Source organism: Mobula birostris, chromosome 16 (genome assembly GCF_030028105.1).
Source record: "Mobula birostris isolate sMobBir1 chromosome 16, sMobBir1.hap1, whole genome shotgun sequence".
Lineage (NCBI taxonomy): Eukaryota > Metazoa > Chordata > Chondrichthyes > Myliobatiformes > Myliobatidae > Mobula > Mobula birostris.
This window is the reverse complement of record NC_092385.1, coordinates 41526177-41550453: the sequence shown is the minus strand read 5'-3', so window position 1 is coordinate 41550453 and position 24277 is coordinate 41526177. Positions and strand designations below refer to the sequence as shown.

General features: G+C 39.3%; 1 protein-coding gene across 3 annotated transcripts in view; it reads left to right on the top strand.

Moving 5' to 3' along the window:
* Positions 1-24277, top strand: part of LOC140211113 (contactin-4-like) — a 2284382-nt gene that overhangs the window by 1694048 nt on the left and 566057 nt on the right. For all 3 annotated transcript variants that reach the window (XM_072280600.1, XM_072280598.1, XM_072280599.1), the window contains 3 exons: positions 8192-8395; positions 18368-18470; positions 23815-23996. In XM_072280600.1, the coding sequence (XP_072136701.1) occupies positions 8192-8395; positions 18368-18470; positions 23815-23996 (489 nt within the window). The remainder of the gene's footprint in view (positions 1-8191; positions 8396-18367; positions 18471-23814; positions 23997-24277) is intronic.

The window sequence follows — 24277 nt, the reverse complement described above, 5'->3', positions numbered from 1 at the left end:
TTTATATATGGCAATTTGGATATGGAGAGAATGTCAAAGACTCTGCCATGAATCATTATCTAAATGATATATTGTATCTTTCAAATGTATCCTCACATTTACTTTATGGGGGAAAAAAGCACCAAGCTCAGAGAACTGAGACCAAATCTAAATAATTCAGTACATCATCAAAACAGATAAAATAAGCTCCCAATATAATTCAGCTAAGTGCACAACAAATTTGGAAAAGAATGATAATTTTTTAAAAATCTGTATTTTCACTGTTACTATACTTCCTGTTGTTGATTCACTTGGGATTTAAGTTAGTTTCTCTATGCTAAATCAGGTGTGATGGCAGATTATCCTGTTACTCGAATTGGCAATATGACAATAAGTGCATTTATCGAGTGTAACAGCAGCTGGATTTCTACTTCATTATCTCTAACATTGAGCTGACCAATTTAAAAAGAATAGGTTAAAATAAAATACAGGCAATACTTTGACAAAGCATTTTGACAGTGTGCCAAAAAATAACACATGAATGATAATGCATAGGAAAACATTCCATTCTAAAACATTAGAACATTTCTAATCTAATCTAATCTAATTGTTGATTTTCATAAAACAGATTAGATTAGATTAGATTATGGTCATACACACTGGGATGCAATGAAATTCCTTATTTGCAGAGTAAATAGTATATAAGGTAATAATAAATACAAATATAACAATAAATACAGCGATACGAATAAAAAATAGAATGGCAAAACTTGTCATGCAGTCTGAAGTAGTGGAAAAAGAAATGTGAAATGACAATGAGAAAATAACCACAAGAGGTAGTGTTAAAGAAAAGAATGCAGCAGCACAACCAGGAAGAGCTTCCAGGTAGAGGACGTGACAAAGATGATTTGTTCGGAAGTCCGATTGCAATGGGGAAGAAGCTGTATTTAGTCTGGAGCTCTGAGCTTTCAAAATCCTGTACCATTTTCCCAGAAAGCAGAAGAGAGAAAAGGGAATGGCTAAGATGGCAGGCATCTTCATAATACTCTTAGCCTTCCTGAAGCACAAAAATAGACTGGTTGGAAGCAAATAACGAGCCTGTGATCAGCTGGGCTGTGTCTAGACATTTACTGCAGACTCTTGTCCAGAGCAGAGAATTTGCCATGCCAAGCTGAAATGTAACCTATCAGAAGTTTGAAATATATCCTCATGGATACATCAAATCTTCTTAGACACTGAAAAAAGTACACACGCTGATACACTTTCTTCATTATTGCATCAGTGTGAAGAGACAAGGTGAGGTTACTAATGATATGGGTGCCAATTGTCACATACCTGTAATGGTTTAAAATGAACCAGCAGCAATAGACCACACCCGGAGTCTGGTTTTGATGTTAAAACCACTATCTTTATTAGTATCTACTTAATATAGCAATTTAAACGAGAATAATCAAAAGTTAACAGTGTTATGAGTGTATATACATAGATAGATAGATATATCTATATCTATCTCTCTCTCTCTTTCTATATATATATATATATATATATATATATATATATATGTGTGTGTGTGTGTGTGTGTGTGTGTGTGTGTAAATGTAACTCCCAAACTATTGAGCTCGGGGCAGGGGGCACCAGGCTTAAAATCTTGAGATGGTAAAGTATGAAAGCTCAGTTCATTCACGGATTAAAGGATGAGAGAGAGATATTTGTAATCCAAGGTGCATGTCGAGAGGAGGCGTCTATGTCGTATTCCACAGGTTCCATGGTGGTAAAACAGGATAACAATCTCCGTAGGTTTTATCCATTGTCGTTCCAAATCCACTTACGAATTATCACCAATAGTAGCTTTTCACAGGGGTACCATCTTCAAAGGGAACTATCACCCAGGCAAGGGTTAAAACATAGGTAGATTCAATCACACAACGTGATAGCCATTTATCGATGTGCTGGGTCAATGCTCAACCCACCCTTCTGGGCACTCGAAAGTTCCAACAAGTGACCCCTTAGTCATTGGACTTCCCTCCGTTGTCCGACCCCAACTGCGACTGACTGTGTGTGAGTGGGTGTCCTTGCTTAAATCAAAACAAGCTGCAGAGTCAACTAGTTCCGCCCATCTCTCTCTCCCTTAGTAAGAATCAAACAGGAGCCAAGAAAGCTGGCGGCTGATGTCACTCAGGCACTCTGTCTTAAAATGACAGTCCACGGCAAGATAAACCTAGGGGTTCATTACACTTCCCCCAAAAAAGAAAATTTTGATCAAATAGCAAAATTTGAACTACAAACTATAGAATGTAAAACAATATATATGTGATTATCATGTAACACATTGTAGAAGCGTATACAAAACCAGTTTCTTTCTTGAACTTAGCTTAGCATCTGGACAGACAATCTGCAGTGATATTGTCTGTGCCTTTCACATGCTTTATTACCATGTCATATTCCTGAAAAATCAGACTCCAGTTTAACAACCTCCTGTTTTTGTCCTTTACCTTACTCAGAAACACTAACAGATTATGATCAGTATAAACCACAAGTGGTTTCTGCGCAGGACAAACATAGACATCAAAATGTTGTAAAGCCAAAATGAGTGGCAACAACTCTTTCTCTATAGTGGAATAATTCCTTTGATGTTGATTAAATTTCCTTGAAAAGTAAACTACAGGATGTTCAACATCATCATCATCTTTTTGTAATAACACTGCCCCGGCAGCTTTGTCACTGGCATCCACAACTATAGAAAATGGCTTTCTAAAATCAGGTGCTCTGAGCACAGGTTGATGACATAGAGTAGCTTTTAATCAATCAAATGCCTCCTGACAAGGATCCGTCCAAACAGACTTCTCACCCTTCCATAGGACATGAGTTAGGGGAAGAGCGATATCAGCAAAGGTCTTACAAAACTTACAATAATATCCAACCATTCCCAAAAACCTTCTAAGAGCCTTCTTACCCATTCGAACAGGAACCTCAGCAATTGCTTGGACCTTTGCCTGAACAGGAGCCAGCTTGCCTTGACCTACTACATAGCCGAAATAGGTCACAGTGGCATGGCCAAATTCACTCTTGGCTAAGTTGACTGTAAGGTTGGCATTGGAAAGCCTATCAAACAGCTTTTCTAATGCCGAGATATGTCCTTCCCAAGTTTCACTCCTTATGACTAAGTCATCAATAAGGGCATCTGTATTTTCTAATCCTCGAATTACAGAGTTAATCATTCTTTGGAAGGTTCCTGGAGCGTTTTTCATTCCAAATGGCAAAATGTTATATTCACACAATCCAGAAGGTGTCACAAACAGAAAGATTTCTCTGCCTCTCTCCGTCAATGGAACACACTGATACCCTTTTAACAGACCAATCTTTGTAAGAAATTAGCTTTCTCAACCTTATCAATGCAATCATCCACCCTAGGGATGGGGTAAGCATCTGTCTTTGTTACTGCATTTACCTTCCTATAATCAGTACAAAATCTAACACTACCATCAGGTTTGGGCACAATAACACAGGGTGAGGCCCAATCTGATGTTGATGGCCTGATATTACCATTTTTCAGCATCTATTCAATCTCCTGCTCAGCCAAGTTACTCTTTTCTACATTCATGCGATAGGGGTGCTGCCTAATTGGGTCAGCTTGACCAACATCTACGTCATGCACAGCGAGTGAAGCTTGTTTGGGTACATTGGGAAACAAATCTTCAAACTTTAGAATTGATTCTTTCAGTTGTTGTTGTTGCTTTGGCTGCAAATGGACCAACTTGTTATCAATGTTTTCTAAAATAACTGAGTTTATAAACCTTACTGAGACTATATTTGACATGTTAAAATTCCCAAACGAGTCAGTTATCCCATTCTCAGGCCCTCTAGTTTCACATGTTCCCACAACAACGCTCACAGATGACGTCTCCAGGTCAAAATAACGCTTTATCATATTTACATGTACAACCTGTGTGGGTTTTCTTTGATCAGGTGTTTTAATAACAAAATTCAAAGAATCAACTTTAGAGATTATTTCGTACGGCCCGCTAAACTTTGCTTGGACGGATTTGTCAACATTGGAAATAACACCAATACTTTGCCTCCCACATGATATGTCCCTTCACAAGCTTGCTTATCATACCAAGATTTCACTCTGTTTTGAGAATTCTGTAGGTTTTGTCTTGCGAGGCTTCAGACTTGGTGTAATTTATTTTTGAACTCCAAAACATAGTTTAACAAGCTAACATATACTTTTTCATCAGTCCACTGTTCCCTCAGCAAGGTCAAAGGTCTGCTCACTCTGTTACCAAATACGAGTTCAAATGAACTAAAACGCAGCGATTCATGCACTGATTCTCTTACAGCAAATAGGAGCAAATGTACCCCCTCATCCCACTCTTTTCCATTCTCACCACAGTATGGCTTAATCATTGTTTTGAGGGTAGAATGGAATCTTTTTAAAGCTCCTTGTGATTCTGGATGGTACGCAGACGATGTAATTTGTTTAGCTCCGAGTTCACAAACTACCTGCTGGAATAATCCTGATGTGAAATTACTGCCTTGATCCGATTGAATTTCTTTAGGCAAACTGAACAAAGTGAAAAAACTTGGTGAGAGCCTTCACCATAGTTTTCGCTTTAATATTTCTGAGAGGGATCACCTCTGGGAATTTGGGTATCTGCACATAATGGTTAACAAATACTGATGGCCAGCTGTTGTCTTTGGCAATGGGCCAACACCATCCAGTATAACTTTGGAAAAGGTTCACCAAATGCAGATATAGGCCGAAGTAGGGCCACAGGGATGGCCTGATTAGGTTCACCCACAACTTGACAAGTGTGACAGGTTCTGCCAAAGGTCACAACATCTTTCCTCACATTAGGCCAGTAAAATTCTTTCCTAATCCTGCTTACAGTTTTATTCATCCCAAAGTGTCTACCTAAAAGCATACTGTGAGCCAAAGTTAAAATTTCAGTCCTATAGACTTCCAGGAACTACAACTTGGTGAACAATTGCCCATTCCTCCATCACAGGTATAGTAGGTGGTCTCCACTTCCTCATCAATACTCCATCCTTGAGATAGTACCCTACTGGCACTTTTTTAATCTCATCATCTGAGAGAGCTGTTTCTTTTAAAGCTTAAATCTCAGGACCTCGATTTTGTTCTGCTACAAACTCCTTCCTAGACAAAGATAAACCTTTCTCAGCTGGCTTACTCCCTGTATCCCGTTGAAATAATGAAGGCAGAAAAGTCCCTGACAAGTCATCATCACCTAAATCCCAATTTTGGCTATCCTGGGCATCAGAATTATGTTGCACAGAATCGTCTGCATTGGCAGACTTTTTAGTCATGCTTCGTGTTACTGCACAGGCAGGATAAATATTAACATCCATGTGTGGGTCTTCAGTGACAGGATTATTTGTCATCGGCACTGCTGGATAAACTTCAAAACCTGTTGTATCATTTCCTAACAACGAAGAAACACCCTTCGCCAGTAACTTGGGTTGAATCCCTATCTTGACAGGTCCCGAAAACAATCCAGACTTGAAAATTGCCTTATGCAGAGATACAGAAACAACACCTTTCCCAATACCTTTAATAAGATTTACCTCATCAGTTTTAGTCTCAACACCAAACTTTAGAACGCGGTCTAATATAAGTGACTGAGAAGCCCCAGTGTCTCGAAGAATTTTCACTGGTACTGGGGTTGACCCTTCCTTTACTGATACAAACCCATCTGACGTAAAATGATCAAATCCCTTCGTAACTCGGTCAAACCCCTCAGTTCTTAACTGAGCCTCAACTGAACGTTCAGAACCTGGTGGGTTTTTAGATGCTTTGGCATACTGAACACAGATATTTGGGACCACCTCCTTTTCCTTTTCCCTTCTCTTCTTCAGAATGGAATAATTAGCCATCATGTGACCAGCTTTCTTACAATAGTAAAAAGTAAGACCAGAATATTTATCCTTTACCTGCCTCCCTTCATCCTTACTTTTGTCACTAGTTCCCAATTTAATTTCTGGTTTACCCTGCGGGTTATCCCTGCAACTCTTTTGGAAGCTCTTATTCGGGGTAAACTTAGTCTTGTGGGTTAAAGCAAACTCATCTGCTAATCTAGCAGACACCTATAAAGTGGCAACATCCTTTTCAACTAAATTTCTCCCTATATCATCATGGACACACCTTTTGAATTCTTCAATCAAAACCAACTCTTTCAAGCTGTTAAAATCATCATTTACATTCTTAGATATGCACCAATGATCAAAATACACAAACTTCTCATAAGCAAATTCCACATAAGTCTGGTTCATAGACTTCTTCAAATTTCTAAACCATTGTCTATAAGCTTCCAGAACCAACTCATAAGCTTTAAGCTCACTGCCCATTTCACAACATCATAATTAGCTGCATCTTCAAGTGATAGGGCCGAATAAGTTTGTTGGGCTTTACCCTTAAATACACTTTGTAACAAAAGAGGCCAACTTCTTTTCAGCCACTTTTGACTTGGAGCTACTTTTTCAAAATGCAATAAGTATTTATCAATTTCTGCTTCATCAAATGGAGGTACCAATTTAACCTCCCGACTGGCACTAAACCCATCATCAGGGTCTAGTACTAGACCACCTTGCTGCAATTTCTCTATCTTTCGCAGCTCAAACTGCCTCTGTCTTTCTGCTTCCGCCCTCTGTTTTTCCACTTCCTCAGCCTCGAGCTGTGATACTCATAACTCAAACTTGAACTGTTGCTGTCTTCATCTACCTTAGCATCCATCTTTAATTTTTCCATCTGATACTGGAGCTCACACTCAGCAGGTTTACCCTTGGAAACAATTCCAACTCTTCCGCTTGAAACACATTCTCGGTTACATAATACTCGGCTATTATCCTCTGCATCTGTGCCCTCTTCATTGTCGACTTCACCTTAAGGTTTAACTTCTTAGCAATTATCATCAACTCAACCCTCCTGACATCATCTAACGCCTCAGAGGATGGGACCTCCAGAAATTTATCAACAATCATTGCTGCTGATTTTCCCTCACAAACGAATCAAAAGGGATTTCCCCAATCAAATCGGTATTTGATCAATCAATAAGCCCCCAAATTTGTTCATATCCCGGACGAGCCCCCAATTTTGTTAAGTACCCGTAACAGTTTAAAATGAACCAGCAGCAATAAACCACACCTGGAGTCTGGTTTTGATGTTAAAACCACTATCTTTATTAGTATCTACTTAATCTAGCAACTTAAATAAGAATATTCAAAAGTTAACAGTGTTATGAGTATACATATATGTAAATGTAACTCTGAAAATGCTGAGCTCGGGGGTGGGGTGGTGGTGGGAGGCACTAGGCTTAAAATCTTGACATGGTAAAGTTCAGTTCATCCATGGATTAAAGGATGTGAGAGAGATATTTGTAATCAAAGGTGAGTGTCAAGAGAAGGCATTTATGTCATATTCTACAGGTTCCACGGTGGTAAAACAGCACAACAATCACCGTAGGTTTTATTAGTTATCATTCCAAATCCATTTATGAATTATCGCCATTAGTAGCTTATCACAGGGGTACTGTCTTCAAAGGGAACTATCACCAGGCAAGGGTTAACACATAGGTAGATTCCACAAGGTTGCCCCAATCACACAACGTGATAACCATTTATCGATGTGCTGGGTCAATGCTCAACCCACCCTGTGGGCATTCAAAAGTTCCAACCAGTGATTCCTTAGTCGCTGGCCTCCCTCCATTGTCCGACTCCAACCGCGATTGACTGTGTGTGAGTGGGTGTCCTTGCTTAAATCAAAACAAGCTGCAGAGTCAAATAGTTCTGCCTCTCTCTCTCTCTTTTAGTAAGAATCAAACAGGAGACGAGAAAGCTGGTGGCAGATGTCACTCAGGCACTCTCTCTTAAAATGACAGTCCATGGCAAGATAAACCTAGGGGTTCATCACACAATAAACTTGAACCTTTTGACCATCGCCACAACAACTGCATTGATAAAAACAGGGTCATTTTTACCTTCCACACTTTCCACCTACACGCCTCCACACACACTTCTTCTGAAGGTGAACCATCTGCTCCTTCATCTTGCTGATGTTAAGGCTCAGGCCAATGTTCTGATGCCAAGGTTTGTGATCAGATTTTTTCCTTAAAACCTATGTCTAACTGTTTCTTGAATGATTGAGCCTGACAGATAAAACAAGTGTATTGATATTGTGAAACATATTTTTTTTCAGAACTGAAATATGCTTGGATATTTAATCAGTTTCCAACTTTTGTGGAACAAGACAATCGTCGCTTTGTGTCTCAAAACACTGGCAACTTGTACATATCGAAAGTGGAGATTTCAGATGTTGGTGCTTATATCTGCGAGATAGAAAACACAGTAACCAACAAGAGGGTTCTGAGCCCACCCACTCCTTTAGTACTTCGTACTGATGGTAAGTTTCTATTCAAGTCATGAATGTAGACAGCCTTATGTAGAACCTGACTTGTCAGTCCAGTGTAAGACATTAGTGTTTGTCTTGATGACTCTCTTTTCATTAACAAAATAGACAAAAGCATGATTTGTGAAACAATTGCAACCAAATGTTATCTTTTAAAATTTATGATAACTTCTCAATATTTTATGACAGGCTATTTGATTTCCCTTCTCTGCTGAAACAAAATAGAAATGGAAACTCAGTTTCCCACCTCACATGCTTCACATACTCAAGGCAAGAAAGAATAATGATAGCAGAGAAACTTAGATGACCAATGCACAGTCATCTGATATTTACTCACTGCCAGCTACACCATTGGTGTTTAGGGCAGCAATGAAGGTCTTTCATGGTAGCCCTGAGCTGAACCCCCGAATCTGGAGGACCGGTGGACTACTCCCAGTCTGGTCTCTACCCTTTGACCTGTTTGGCATGGGTGACCCTGCCAAGAGCCAAAGCATAAGGACTTGACTTCACCCAACATAGCACTATGGGTCACTTAGGCACGCAAGCCTCCAAACACAATGACAAATCTGTGGTCCTCTTGGAGGAGCCATTTTTAGTACTGTAATTAATGTGGCCACTGGAAATGCAACCATGAAAAACATGATTTATTATCATATAGTTTAAATATTAGTTAAATACTGGAGTCCTCTTGCCTACTAGTGCTTGATTTTAGTCCAGTTATAAATGCTACATGTGTGAGCAACATTCTAACTTTAAAATATACTAGTCTTTGTGGCTAGGCTTGGGAATATGTGGTTGAGATCAGATGGGCTCAAATGTGCATTGTTGGTATAATTGGCACTGTGTTTTTTTCTGTTGGGAAGAGGTGGAGTGTCAGTCTGTCATGTTCTGTTTCACTTTGGGAACTGGAATAGCACACTAGCTCTCTTACGGGTGAGAACACTAGGGCTGGGGAGGGGTCGAGAAAATTAGTGTGGCTTTTGGGTGTTTGGAGAGGGAATTGGAGAAGTGGGATTATTGCCAGGAAGATATTGTAGAAGACATCAGGTTCAAAAGAGGCTATATCGGTGAGGTTAGCATTATGATTTGGGGGTGGAGATCATCTTCACGTATGCAGAAGGTGGTAAATTTAAATGGTGGGCTATTGATGCAAGTGGCCCAACACCCCTCCCCACAGCCAACCTAGCTCAAATTCTCCTGTAGTGCGTGAAAAACAGCATTACTCAGAAAATGATCACGTCAGGTGCCGGAAAAATAAATTGCTTTGGGATTGCATTAATTATTCATAAGAAAGTTTACTGTTGGTATGAATTGACCTGAAAGCTGTTGCCACTGTAGTTTGTTACAAAGTCCACTTCATTTCAAGATGTTGAAGAACATCATTGATCCTTGGCATCAAGCTGATCTTTTAAATATATATCCTCTATTCATAATAGCTCATTTAAAATTGTCATTGCTTGATTTTGAAAAAGACACCTAAGCAAGATATTCATCTTCTTACATTCACTTAAGATAATAAAACAAATCTTTCAAATGAAATTCAGATTAATCTCATGTGATATACAAAGCCAGCATTTATTACTTACCCCTAAATACCTTTGAGAAGATGGAGGTGATGAGCTGCTTGCTGGACTTCCAAATTTGAATAATAACATGCTCTTATGATTTAATATATCATTGAAGGTATACTGACAGCATTGGGTGATCTTCTCTGAAAATATTATAATTATGTCTTGACAATGGATTAGATAAATACCGGACTAGTGAATACCTTTAGTAATGTCTTCACAAATGCATGAAATACATACAATACAAAAGATTTACTAGTTTATTTGTAAAGATACATCTGTAAACGATTTGTAAATTTGAGCTATTAAAATATTGATATTATATAAACATTACAGCCTATCTGTGACAGAATTAAATTGTTAAGTATCACACATATTTATATCACTCTGCTCTCTAATGGGGTGAAAGCATCAACACAACAAATACAAAGAGAACAGTATGGTTAAAGCTGGACTGCAATGAATAATCCAATATGAAAAATGAAGATTGCATCTGATTTATTTAAACTACTCTTATTCCATAATGACATTTTTAGAAAATCATTTCATTTTGTTTTTTTTATTTGCTTGAATAAAGTTAGACCATAAGACTATAAGACATAGGAGCAGAATTAGGCCATCTGGCTCATCAAGTCTGCTCCACCATTCAATCATGGCTGATCCTTTTTTTTTTAACCTCCTCCTGAACCCCATTTCCCAGCCTTCTCCCCATAACCTTTAATGCCATGTCCAGGCAAGAACCTATCAATCTCTGTCTTAAAAACACCCAACGACCTGGCCTCCACAGCTGCATGTGGCAACAAATTCCACAAATTCGCCAACCTTTGGCTTAAGAAGTTTCTCTGCATCTCTGTTTTGAAAGGACACTTCTCTATCCTGAGGCTGTGCTCTCTTGTCCTAGACTCTCCCACCATGAGTAACATCCTTTCCACACCTACTCTGTAATTTCCCTTTCTCCATTAAAATACTGCTCCACCAGCCTTTACTTTCTCCCTATCAAATATCAAGTTGAACGCAATCATATTGTGATCATTAGTTCCTAAGGGTTCTTTTACCTTAAGCTCACTAATTGCATCCGGTTCATTACATAACACCCAATCCAGTATAGCTCATCCCCTAATAGGTTCAACGACAAACTGCTCTAAAAAGATATTCCTTGGCGATTCAACAAACTCACTGTCTTGAGATCTATTACCAACCTGATATTCCCAATTGACCTGCATGTTAAAATCTCCCATGACTACCATATTATTGCACTTTGACTTGCCTTTTCTATTTCCTTTAGTAACCTGTGGTCCACCTCCCAGCCACTCTTGGGAGGCCTGTATATAACTGCCATCAATGTTTTTTATCTTTGCAGTTTCTTAACTCAACCCACAAGGATTCAACTTCTTCCAATCCCATGTCACATCTTTCTATTGATTTGATCCCATTCTTTACCAGTAGACCCACACCACCCCCGCTGCCTACATTCTTATCCCTCCAATATAACCTGTAACCATGGACATTCAGCTCCCAACCCAACCATCCTTCAGCCATGATTCAGTGATGGCCACAACATCATAACTGGCTATCTGTGATATTGCAACAAGATCATCCACCTTATTTCTTATATTACGCGCATTTAAATACAACACCTTGAGTACCGTATTTGCTACCCTTATTGATTTTGCATCCCTAATGATTTGATACTCACCCTGTTGGCTGTGACTATGTTTCATCACATGCCTGCCCTTCTTGACAATCTGACTGCACGCTATCTTTACTTTTTTACCATCCATCCTATCCTGAGTCCCTTTACTCTGGTTCCCACCCCCTGCTAAGTTAGTTTAAACCCTCCCCAACAGTTCTAACAAACCTGCCCATGAGAATATTGGTCCCACTCGGGTTCAGGTGCAACCTGTCACTTTTGAACAGGTCAGATGCATAACTCCCTGAAAGTGGCGTCATAGGTAGTCAAGGTTGTAAAGAAGGCCTTTGGCATCCTGGCATTCATAAATCAAAGTATTGAGTATAGGAGTTGGGATGTTATGGTACGGTTGTATAACACACTGGTGAGGCCAAATTTGGAGTATTGTGTGCAGTTCTGGTCACCTAACTATAGGAAGGATATCACTAAGATCGAAAGAGTGTGGAGAAGATTTACTAGGATGTTGCTGGGTCTTCAGGAGTTGAGTTACAGGGAAAGATTGAACAGGTTAGGACTTTATTCCTTGGAGCATAGAAGAATGAGGGGGGATTTGATAGAGGTTTAGAAAATTATGAGTGGTATAGACAGAGTAAATGCAAGTAGGCTCTTTTGACTTATATTAGGAGGGATAAATATGAGAGGACATGGCTTTAGGGTGAAAGGGGAAAGGTTTAGGGGAAACATTAGGGGGAAATTCTTCACTCAGAAAGTGGTGGGAGTGTGGAAGGAGCTGCCACCTGACATGATAAATGCAGGCTCACTCTTAAGCTTTAAGAATAAATACATGGATAGATAGATGGATGGGAGAGGTCTGGAGGTTATGGACTGGGTGCAGATCAATGGGACCAGTGGAATAAAGTTTTGGCACAGACTAAAAGGGCCAAATGGCCTATTTCTGTTCTGTAGTGTTCTATGGTTCTATGGTTCTAGGTCATACCTCCCCCAGAAGAGATCCCAATTTTCCAAGAACCTGAAGCCCTGCCCCCTGCACCAGCTTCTCGGCCATGCATTTATCTGCCAAATCATCCTATTTCTACCCTCACTGGTGCATAGCACAGGCAGCAATCCAGAAATAATTATCCAGGAGGTCCTGCTTCTCAGCTTTCTGCCTAGCCCTCTAAATTCACTTTTCAAGACCTCTTTGCTTTTCCTTCCTATGTCATCGGTACCAATATGTACCAAGACATCTGGCTGCTCCCCCTCCCTCTCCAAAATATTGTGAATGCGATCTGAGGCATCCCTGACCCTGGCAGTTACGAGGCAACATACCATCCCGGTGTCCCGTTCACGTCCATAGAATCTCCTGTCTCCCTCACTATCGAGTCCCCTATCACTACAGCTCCCTTCTTCTCTCTCTTTCCCTTCTGCACCACAGACCCATGGTCAGTGCCTGCATCCCGGCCGCAAAGCATTCTCCCAGGAGGTCATCCTCCACAAAAGTATCAAAAGCGGTATACTTGTTTTGAGGGGAATGGCCACAGGGGTGCTCTGCTCTAACTGCCTATTTCCATTTCTCCTGACAGTCACCCAGCCAGCTACTCACCTCTTGCAACTTCGGAGTGATTACTTCCTTGTAACTGTGATCAATTATATCCTCATTCTCCTATACAAGCTGAAGATCATCCAGTTGCTGTACCAGATCTCTAACACAGTCTTCAAGGAGCTGCAGCCTGATGCCCTTCATGCAGATGTAGCTCCCTGGAGGACTTTGGGTCTCCCAGTTCTCCAGCATCTGACACGAAGAGCACACCACAGCCATTTAAATGGTACAGTAGGGGAGGAGAAAAAAAAACACAATAAGGAAACCTTAACAGATGCTTCACACAGAGCCGACACCTCTTTCTAGCCGACATCTGTCGCCACTGGCCTACTCCCGAAAATGGCCACAATGCTTATCCCCTCTGTACTTATATTTAGTTGGTAGAGCTCTGTTGATGCCACTGATAGGCCACGTACAATGGACAAATGCCCCCGGACCTCGCTTTTTAAATAACTGCTGCCGACCTGTGAGAAATTCCTCCCTAGAGCTCTGTTGACGTCACTGATAAGCCACATACAAGTTACTTGTATGGTTTTTTTCTCATTTTACAGAACATTCTGAGGAATATTAAAATTTGGTAATGATGGGCTGACTTCTTGGACTCTTGCTGTTCTTGTATTGAAGTTGTTCCATCATAATGCTAGGAAGGATATTTAAAGATAGAAGGTAGATACACAGTATGGGTTAGAGACAATTTTAAGAGCAGAGCTTGAAAAGAGATCAAAATTTCCAAGATGACTTTTTTTCAATCCAGGACAACTGTGCTCCCTGCATACTAAATTGCTGGGCATTAAGCATGAACTGAGGAAGACCCCAATGCACCTTTGCTATGCAAATTCTGCATTCATTACTCTGCAGAGACATGGTCCTAGTACTTTTAAGTTTTCTATTTATTTATTGTTTCAGCTCATTCATCACTCTGATTAACTGAGATACTGCATATGATACATTTCCATCGAAAGAGCACTCCACCTTTGAGATTTCAGAGTCACAATCGTAGAAAAGTACAGCACAGAAACAGGCCCTTTGGCCCACCTAGCCCATGCTGAACCATTTAAACTGCCTCTTCCTATTGACCCTGACCAGGACCATAGCTCTTCATACCCCTACCTATCAAAACTTCCCTTGAAAGTTGAAATCAAGCTCACATGTACAACTTGCATTGACAGCTCAGTCCACACTCTCACAACCCTCTTAGTGAAGAAGTTTTCCCTCAAGTTCCCATTAAACTTTTCACCTTTCACCCTTAACCCATGACTTCTAGTAGTCCCAACCAACCTCGGTGGTAAAAGCCTGCTTGCGTTTAGCCTATCTATACCCCTCATAATTTTGTATACCTCTTTCAAATCTCGCTTCAGTCTCTATTCCAAGTCCTTACTGTTCAATCTATTGTTATAACTCATGTCCTCCAGTCCCAGCAACATCCTTGTAAATTTTCTCTGTACTCTTTCAACCTTAATTACATCTTCCCTGCAGCTGGGCGACCAAAAATCCACAAAATACTCCAAATTAGACCTCACCAACATTTTATACAACTTCAATATAACATCCCATTAGGTACAGAGGAGATGTCAGGGGTAAGTTTTTTACACAGAGTGCTGAGTGCATGGAATGGCCTGCTGGCAACAGTGGTGGAGGTGGATACGATAGGGTCTTTTAAGAGACTCCTGGACAGGTACTTGGAGCTCAGAAAAATAGAGAGCTATGGGTAACCCTAAGTAATTTCTAAGGTAAGGACATGTTTGGCACGGCTTTGTGGGCCAAAGGGCCTGTATTGTGCTGCAGGTTTTCCATGTTTCTATGTCTCTATCCCATCTCCACTACTCTATACTTTGATTTATGAAGGCCAATGGGTCAAAGCTTTCTTTACGGCCATATCTACCTGTGGCACCAGTTTCAATGAATTATCGACCTGTATTCCCAGATCCCTATATTCTACAGCACTCCTCAGTGCACTAACATTCACTGTGTAACACATATCCTGGTTGATCCTACCGAAGTACAACACCTCTAACTTGTCTACAATAAATTCCATCTGCCATTTTTCAGCCCATTTTTCCAGCTGGTTCAGATCTCACTGCACACTCTGATCATCTTTCTTGCTGTCCACTACACCCCCAACCTGTGTGTCATCCACAGATTTGCTGATCCAGTTAACCACATTAGGATTCAGATTGTTAATAAGGGTGAAAAACAATAATGGACCCAGCATCGATCACTGCAGCAATCCACTAGTCACAGGCCTCCAGTCAGAGGGGAAACCATCTACTTAAACTGTCTGACTTCTCCAACAGAGTTGGTGTCTAATTCAATTTACTACCTCATTTTGAATGCTGAGCGATTGAACCTGCTTGATGAGCCTTCCATCCAGCACCTTGTCAAATGTCTTACATGAAGACAACATCTACTGCCTTGCCTTCATCAACTTTCCTAGTAACATCCTCAAAAAACTCCATAAGATTGGTTAGACATGACCTACCACCCTGGAAGCCATGCTGACCATCCCAAATCAGACCTGTCCTTCCAAATACTCATATCTGGCCCCTTAGAATGCTTTCCAATAACTTTCCCACTAATGATGTCAGACTCAATGGCCTATAATTTTCTGAATTATTTTTTGAGTTTTTCCTAAACAGTGGAACAATTTTAACTATCCTGCAATCCTCCAGTACCTCTCTTGTCACTGAAGATGACTTAAATACCTCTACTAGAGTCCTTTCAATTTCCACACTTGCCTCACACAGGGTGTGAGGGAACACCTTGTCAGCCCCAGTGGATTTATCCAACCTAATTTGCCTCAATACTGATTCCTCCTCCTCCGTAATCTGTATAGGATCCATGAAGTTGAAGTTGCTTTGCCTCACTTCTATAGACTCTATGTCCATCTCCTGAATAAATACATTTGCAAAAAAATCCATTTAAGATCTCCCACATCTCTTTTAGCTCTACACACAGATTACCATTCTGATCTCACAGTGGACCAATTTTGTTTCTTGTAATCCTTTTGTTCTTATCATAACTGGAGAATCCTTTAGGATCTCTCCTTCACTTTATCTGCTAGGACAACCTCTTTGCTTCTTTTAGCCTTCCTAATTTCTTTCATAAGTGTTCACTTGCATTTCTTATACTCCATGAGCACCTCATTTGTTCCTACCTGTCTATAGCTGCTATGCACCTCCTTTTATGTTCTTAACCACGGCATCAATATCTTTTGAAAACCAAGGTTCTCTAAACCTGGTATCTTTATCTTTTATTCCAATAGGCACATACAAGCTTTGTACTCTCAGATATTCACTTTAGAAGGCCTCCCAAGTAGACCTTTGCCAGAAAACAGCCTGTCCCAATCCACACTTGCCAGATAATTTCTGATACCATCAAAATTTGCCTTTCTTCAATTTAGAACCTCAACCTGAGGATCAGACCTATCTTTTTCCATATTTGCTTTGAGGCATTGTGGACACTAGATGCAAAGTGTTCTCCTACACAAACTTCTGTCACCCACCCTGTCTCATTCAAGAATAGCAGATAAAGCACTGCACACTCTCTCAAAGAGACTTCTATGTACTGATTAAGGAAATTTTCCTAAATACATTTGACAAACTCTATCCCATCTCGTCCTTTTTCAGTATGGGAGTCCCAGTCAATATGTGGAAATCACCTAATATAACAGCCTAATATTTCTTGCAGCAGTCTGTGATCTCGCTACAAATTTGTTCCTCTAAAGCCTGCAGACTATTGGTGTTCTGTAATACAGAATCCATTAATGTGGTCATACCATTCTTATTTCTTAGTTCCACCCATAACAGCACATTTACCCTGACTAGTAATACCACCCTTACCCCTTTAATTCCTCCTGCTGTCAAGTCTAGAACAACGGAACCCCAGAATATTAAACTGCTTGTACTGCCCCTCCTGCAACCAAGTCTCACCAGTGGCTACAATGTCATAATTCTATGTGTTGATCCATGCCTTGAGCTCATCTGCCTTCCCTACAATACTTCTGGCATTGAAATATATACAGTTCAGGACATCAGTTGTACCATGCTCAATTTTTTGATCCTGAAGGTTAGCATCATCTGCCTCCACAGCCTCTCCACCATCAACCAGTCCACTCCCATGCATCACTAGCAAACTTTCCCGCTAGGATATCTATGCGCCACTCACCTGTTGAAAATTCTGATGAGAGAGCGGTTCCCCTTAAAAGACACCAGTGTAACCAATTCCCATATGTTACATGGTTTATATATCCTGATGGCTGAAAATTCGATTAACGTTTTCATGAGTCTTACATCTCAAGAAAGATGGAGCAGATCATGTGCACTCTGAAGCAACAGCTTTTAGGATAATGAAAGATTATTGTTTTGAAGCTGGCAGATTTTTTTTTTCTCAAACCAATACCCTTCAGTAATGAGTGCAATCAGTGTGGCTTTGCTTTAAAACATGTGGCTAAATGAATAATATTCATAGTGGTTAGCATATCTGAAAATATGGAATGAAAAGGCAAAATGACTAAAATTACATGTTTGTATAAAGGATTCATTCATATAAAGAAAAAGCTTTGCTGTTACCACAGCAAATGTTGCTAAATGTTGCAAATGTTAATAAAAGTTTTTATTTGGAAGGTAGTGCAAGGAAACCAGTAGCTTCAACAAATTATTTTAAGATTGAACATTTCATTCTTCCAAGCCCATTTTCTGTTATTGCCATTGTTGAAAGTAATTGGTGCCTGAACTACATTTTTCATTATAACACTAATATTCTGTAAGTGAAAGGCGAATCTGTTAACATTTTGTCATTTTATAACTCCTGTGTTCTAATGTGAATTTGTGATATGGAAATCATGATACAATTGGAGGGAATTGACCAGAAAGCCTGACAATAGAATTATAGAATGAGTGAAGCACTTGTTAAATTAACTATGGTTAAAAATAGGCTGCAATTATGCACTTACATTGATATTTAATTGAATGATACAATCTGCTTCACTTATCAGTCTGAGACTATTTCTATGATTATTAGAAGTATACTGCAAATTGAGGAGGTATCATCAAACAAAGATGATATTCCTGCTCATAACTAATTATGCATAAAATCTGCTGTACACACAAGGACAAACCTAACATTAGGAGTCGACGAGGAATGATAACACCTTACTTATTTCTTAACAGGGGTAATGGGTGAATATGAACCGAAGATCGAAGTTCGCTTTGCAGAAGTAGTTTACGCTGCAAAAGGATCAACAGTGAAATTGGAATGCTTTGCTCTGGGAAAGTAAGTTTTTGGAAATTAATACACTAGAATTATGTAATGCTAGCATTTATCATCAATGGTTAGTTCAAATGGAAATTTTATCTTTGAAGCACAAAACTGTTTTAATAGACCATGTAACATTTGCAGAGGAATCAAAGGTTTTAGATGTTCCAGCTGTATATTGGCACTTTCACTCTCCACTCGGAAGGCATGGATGAGTCAGTCACTCTGAAAGAAAAGACCTTTTGATTCCCAACCTCCACCATCATTCTCAATTTCAGCCATCAAGCGAGGCTACAATGGAGAGATGATGAAATTCATTGGTCACAAAATCCTCTTAGAAATATGTATTTTGGGCCTAGATGGATTGCCTCCAGTAGTATTTGTGTGGTACAATATATCCATTTTAATTCCATTCTTGATTGGTTTAGTACGTAAATTAAAAGGATGGTAGTGAAAAAGAAACAAGTATGCTGTAATACAGTGGATTCCTGTTAATTGGGTCATCTATTAATCAGAACAGCCACTTATTTGGGTCAACTCTTAAAAAACAAAATGTAATTGAGAAAGTAGCCAGATTCCCTTGTTTATTTGGGATATTATGCCACCTAATTGGGACAGAGGGCTGTTGTGGAATAGTTTCTATCTAGTGTCAGTTGTGTGCATCTGTGTAGCTATTAGACACTACACCAGGCTTAAAGCGAACAGTTTTAAATAGCGTCAGTTGTATGTGTTTGTGTTCCAAAAGCAGTGATTTTTGACACCGATCATTGGTGAGAAATAAGCATGAAGATAGCTCACTGTAGCTTCAAGCATTTAGGTTTGGTGATGCCAGAAACAGCCAGGAGTGAAAATAAAATGATTTCACTACTTCAACAAGTTAGAAACTAGCAAGAATTTGAAGGTATCAGCAATGATCTTGAATGTTACAATGAAAATTAAGATTTGGAGGATGCAACCATCGAAAGCGTTGTATGAAGGTAGTCCATTATTTGCTTTAGGTGTCTGCGCTGATTTTGTTCATTAAGTCAATCAAAAGAACACAGCAGCGGGCACTGGATGAATTCTCCATCAATAACTTTTACAAATGAATAGTTTTTACTCCTGTAGTAATATTGGTTGTATTCTAGTTTGCTCTGTATTTCATTTAAATGCCTAATTCATACATATTTAAATGATAGTTTGTCTTTTTTATACCATTTTTACCTATTTCCACGAAACTCCAGCTAACTGGGGCAGCTGTTTAATTGGGCAAAAATGTACTCGTACTAATGTGTCCCAATTAACTGAAATCCACTGTATTTCAAAGGAATGGCAGGGTAGTTGAGGAAAGGTAAGATCAGAGTTTTAAATCATATTACAAAAGTAATTTGTTTAAATGCAAAAGTAGAAATCAAATCCATATGAAATTTATTTGAGAAGAGTTGGCTATGGTTGACTGGAATAATATGTTGAAAGATATGATGATTAGTATAGATAAATGATTAGTATTTAAAGAAATAAGTGCAAATGAAAATAACAACTTTACTGAAAGCATAATAACACAGAAGGAAAAGTAATTTATTCAAGGCTGATGAGAGAATTTATACATTATAGTTCCTAAAAGTAAGAGGTTTATAAAGCTACCACAAATAGCAATGGTTCTGACAACTCACAACACTTTGAAACTCTACATGAAATCAATGAAGAAAAACCAGATGGAAAATAAAGGTCGACTAGTCAGAAACACAGAAGCAGAACCTAATGTAGGGATGAATAAAGGGGAATGAATAAGAGCTTCTCAAGGACAGAGGTAGGAACATTTTTAATGGTGATTAAGGAAATGGCAGAGAATTAAGCAATCACCTGGCATTTGCAGTATCTTCATGGAAGAAGACACAGAAAACTTGCAACTTTTAAAGTTCAAGTTCAAAGTTCGAAGTACATTTATTATCAAAGTATGTATACATTATACAACCTTGAGATTCTTGAAGTCAAGAAATTATATCCCAGAACTTTGAAAGAGTTGGCTTAAAAGATAGTTTGATTGATTCTACTTATTCTGCAATTGTTCCATTTGATTACACAGAAATAAATATGATGGCACTATTTAATAAGGAAGGGAGAAAGGAAAGAGGGAAAGAGTGACTTATTAGCCTAGAATTAGCAAAAAGGGCATATTTTTCTGTGCTGTCTTTTTCTATGACTCTATGACTCTAAAAATTATCTATCTATTCCCATGCTTGGCTTTCTGTCTGATAGCCTATTCTCCACTCACGTTAGTATATTATCACAATTCCTGTGCTACATCCCTATTGGTCTTGTCCTGTGTTGGATGTTTTTGAAATTCTTTCAAAAATTTAAGAAGTCCACATTCACTGGTTCTCCATCATCAATGCTATGAGTCACATTCTCAAACAGCTCCAGCTCATTCAGTGAAAATGACTTTCCATTCATAAATCCATATGGACTTGGCTGAAAATGATTTTTCTTTAACCAAATTCTGTAAAGTATTCCACAATTCCACCATTTTCCCTGCTACAGGGCTTGGCCTAATAGATCAGTAGTTCAATTTTTCAATGGAACTTTCTTTATCAAATAGTGGCATCATATTTGCCGCTTTGGCTATGAACCAGTTGAGTAAATGGGTGAAAACACGTTAGATGAAATGTATTACAAAAATCTAAAGGTGTCTACTTTGATTTACATAAGAAAAAAAAATTATTCGGCACCTGTTGGCAGCTTGGGTGATCCTAATATTTAAAGGGACCTCTATGTTCTTGTTTACAAGTTACTGAAGCCTTACTGTAAATGATTCGCAGGATAAGTTTAGTCATACACCATAGAAACACACCCTTTGACCTAAATTATCCATGCTGATTGAGGTACCCACACAAGCAATCGCATTTGAACACATTGAGTCAACATACTGCTAATCCTTTCCTATAAATATATCCGTCCACCTCCCTTGTGGAAGTTGTTATTGTAACATCTCTACTACTTCCCATGGAAGCTTAATCCACATGAATATTGCCTTCTGCATGAAAACGTTGTTCCTTTAGTATCAACTTCTGCCTGAGCGTAGACTCACTGCAATTTGCCTACCGTTAAAACAGGTCTAAACTGAACACAATCTCACTGGCTTTCCACTTTACTTTGGAATATCTAGGCAACAGAAATCTCTATGTCAGCTGCTGCTTATCAATAAAAGCTCATTCCTAATCAACAAGTTTCAAATCCTAGAGCCACTGTACCTCTGGAATTGCTTCCTTATTGCGAGACCACAGTCAGTGCAGATGGGTAATAATATCTCCTTCTCGTTGACAATCAACATAGGTTGCATTCTTTTCCCACTGCTCAATTCTCTCTACACTCATGACAGTGTGGCTAGGCACAGCTCAAAGACTATTTATAAATTTTCAGATGACACCACTCTTGGTAGAATCTGAAATGGTGACAAAGTGACCTGTAGGTGTGCAATAGATGGGCTGGTTGGGTCTTAAAACAACAACCTCACAATCGATGTTGGCAAGACCAAGGAATTGATTGTGGGCATCAGGACGGGGAAGTTGGGAGAACACACACCAGTTCTCATTGAGGGAGGAGCGAATGAAGGTGTGAGCAGCTTCAAGTTCATCGGTGTCAGCCTCTGATAAGATCTACTTTGGGCGCAGCATATTGATGCAATCATGTTGAAGGCATGCTTGCAACTCTTCTTCATTGGAAGTTTGATGCCACCAAGACTCCTGCAAATATCTATGGATATACGGTGAAGAGCAATGTGACTGCTTGCAAAAACAGCTTAGAATGGCTGCAGACAGTAGCGGACTCAGCCAGTTCTATCATGTGCACAACCATTGAAGACATCTTCACGAGGTGATGCCTCAAGAAAGTGGTATGCAGCATAAAATACTCTCACCATCCAGGATATGCCTTTTCATATCACAACCATCAGGGAGGAGGTACAGGAGTCTGAAAACTCACACTCAAAGTTTTAGGAACAGCTCATTCTCCTCTACCATCAGATTTCTGCATGGTCCGGGAACCCATAAACACTACCTTATTTTTCCTCTTTCACACAATGTATTTATGCTCCCGAAGAGAATCCAATTGTGCAAAAATGTGTGGGTTCATGAAGAAAGAGCACCTGGAATATTTCATGCAATTTTGATTCCCTTGTCTAAGGAAGGACATATTTGAAAACCCACCATGATTCCAGGAATGGCAACTTGCCATACGAAGAAAGCATGGGTAGATGTGGATAGTAATCTTTAGATTTTTGAAGAATAAGAATATTTCACAGAAAATTTCAAACTTATAAACTTCCTAAACAGGTTGGCAGTGTAGTGTTTGGAAGAATGCTTCCTGCTAATTGATGCGTGTGGGGAGGCTGGCAGGTCTGCAGACACATTTAAGAATTACAGGTAGGCCAGTTAGGACCGAGAGAAGGAGAAATATCTTCACTCAGAGGCTGGTGAACCTTTAGAATTCTCAACAATAGAGTGCTGTGGAGATTTATATATGGACATTAAATTTATATGATAGTGCTGGACTATGGTGCTGAGGTAAACCATAATTAATGTCAGAGCAGGCTCAAAGAGCCAGCAGCCTACTCCTGTTCCTACTTCTGATATCATGATTGATCACACCAAGTGGTTGAAGTAAGTGATGGGAGAGTGAGATGGAGATATTTACCATGAACATGCAGACAGAATTTAGGTAGTCAGAAAATGGGAATTGGCAAAGCTTATTTCTCGGGGTTGGAGTGAGGGAAGGATTAACATTTAAAGGGGAAAGTAGAGTAATGAGCGGAATTTGCTACAGCATTGTTTTTAAATAGCGTGACAGGATGTAGAGCTAGGGACATGGTGGGAAGCATGTGGTGACCTGCTGTGAAAGATTTTTTTAAATGTGAGGAATTTAATCAATTGGGATCTCTCTCCTCATAACTTTACGAAAATCATGTTATTGCAAAACTGCTTAAAGGCAGTTGGTCTCAGGACAGCATGGGCAAGTTCTATGATCCAAATGTACTACTACAAAGAGAATGATGTCCTCTCCTGAATCTGTGATATTACATACTTCACCATGGGGATCAAGTCTCACCCCTATACTGCATTTCCGGAGGGAAGTGAAACAACCAGCAAGTGTTACAATTGCATTGCAGAAGGGAATTTATTTTTAATTATATTGCATCAAAAAACACATGATACAATTGAATTTTGAGGCATCGATCATAAAACTAATGACCAATTGTTAACCTGTATAATATATTTCTGGCTGATATTAATGAAGAGTTTGGAAGAATCCTGTTTTCCTGATTCAAAAAAAACTCTATTGTCTACTAATTGTCATTGATTACAAATTTACATTTTACCCATTTCAGCCCAGTCCCAACAATCAGCTGGAGAAAAATTGGTGGTTCATTTCCAGACAAGATCAAAGCAAACAAAACTTATGGTGTACTTGAAATCCCAAACTTCCAGCAGAGGGATTCAGGCACATATGAATGCACAGCTGAAAATTCAAGAGGAAAGAACACAGCACAAGGACAGCTGGTTTTTTATGGTATGTTTCTTAACTTGCTTTCTTGTGGAAAGAAACATATTCTCAAGATACCCATGGGCTTAAGTATTACTGAAAAAAGGGCTGGTATAAGGGCAGGTATTTAGAGATTGAAAGTTCTATCTTATAGAATATACTTAAAATAAAATTACCAGCATATGCTTTGGATGAGAACAGCTTGTGATTTTATTGGGTGTGTGCATATCCTCTCAAATAGCCTCTTTAAAGTCTTACCATTAATGCTATAGCATTAATGGTAAGAGTCTTGGCAGTGTGGAGGATCA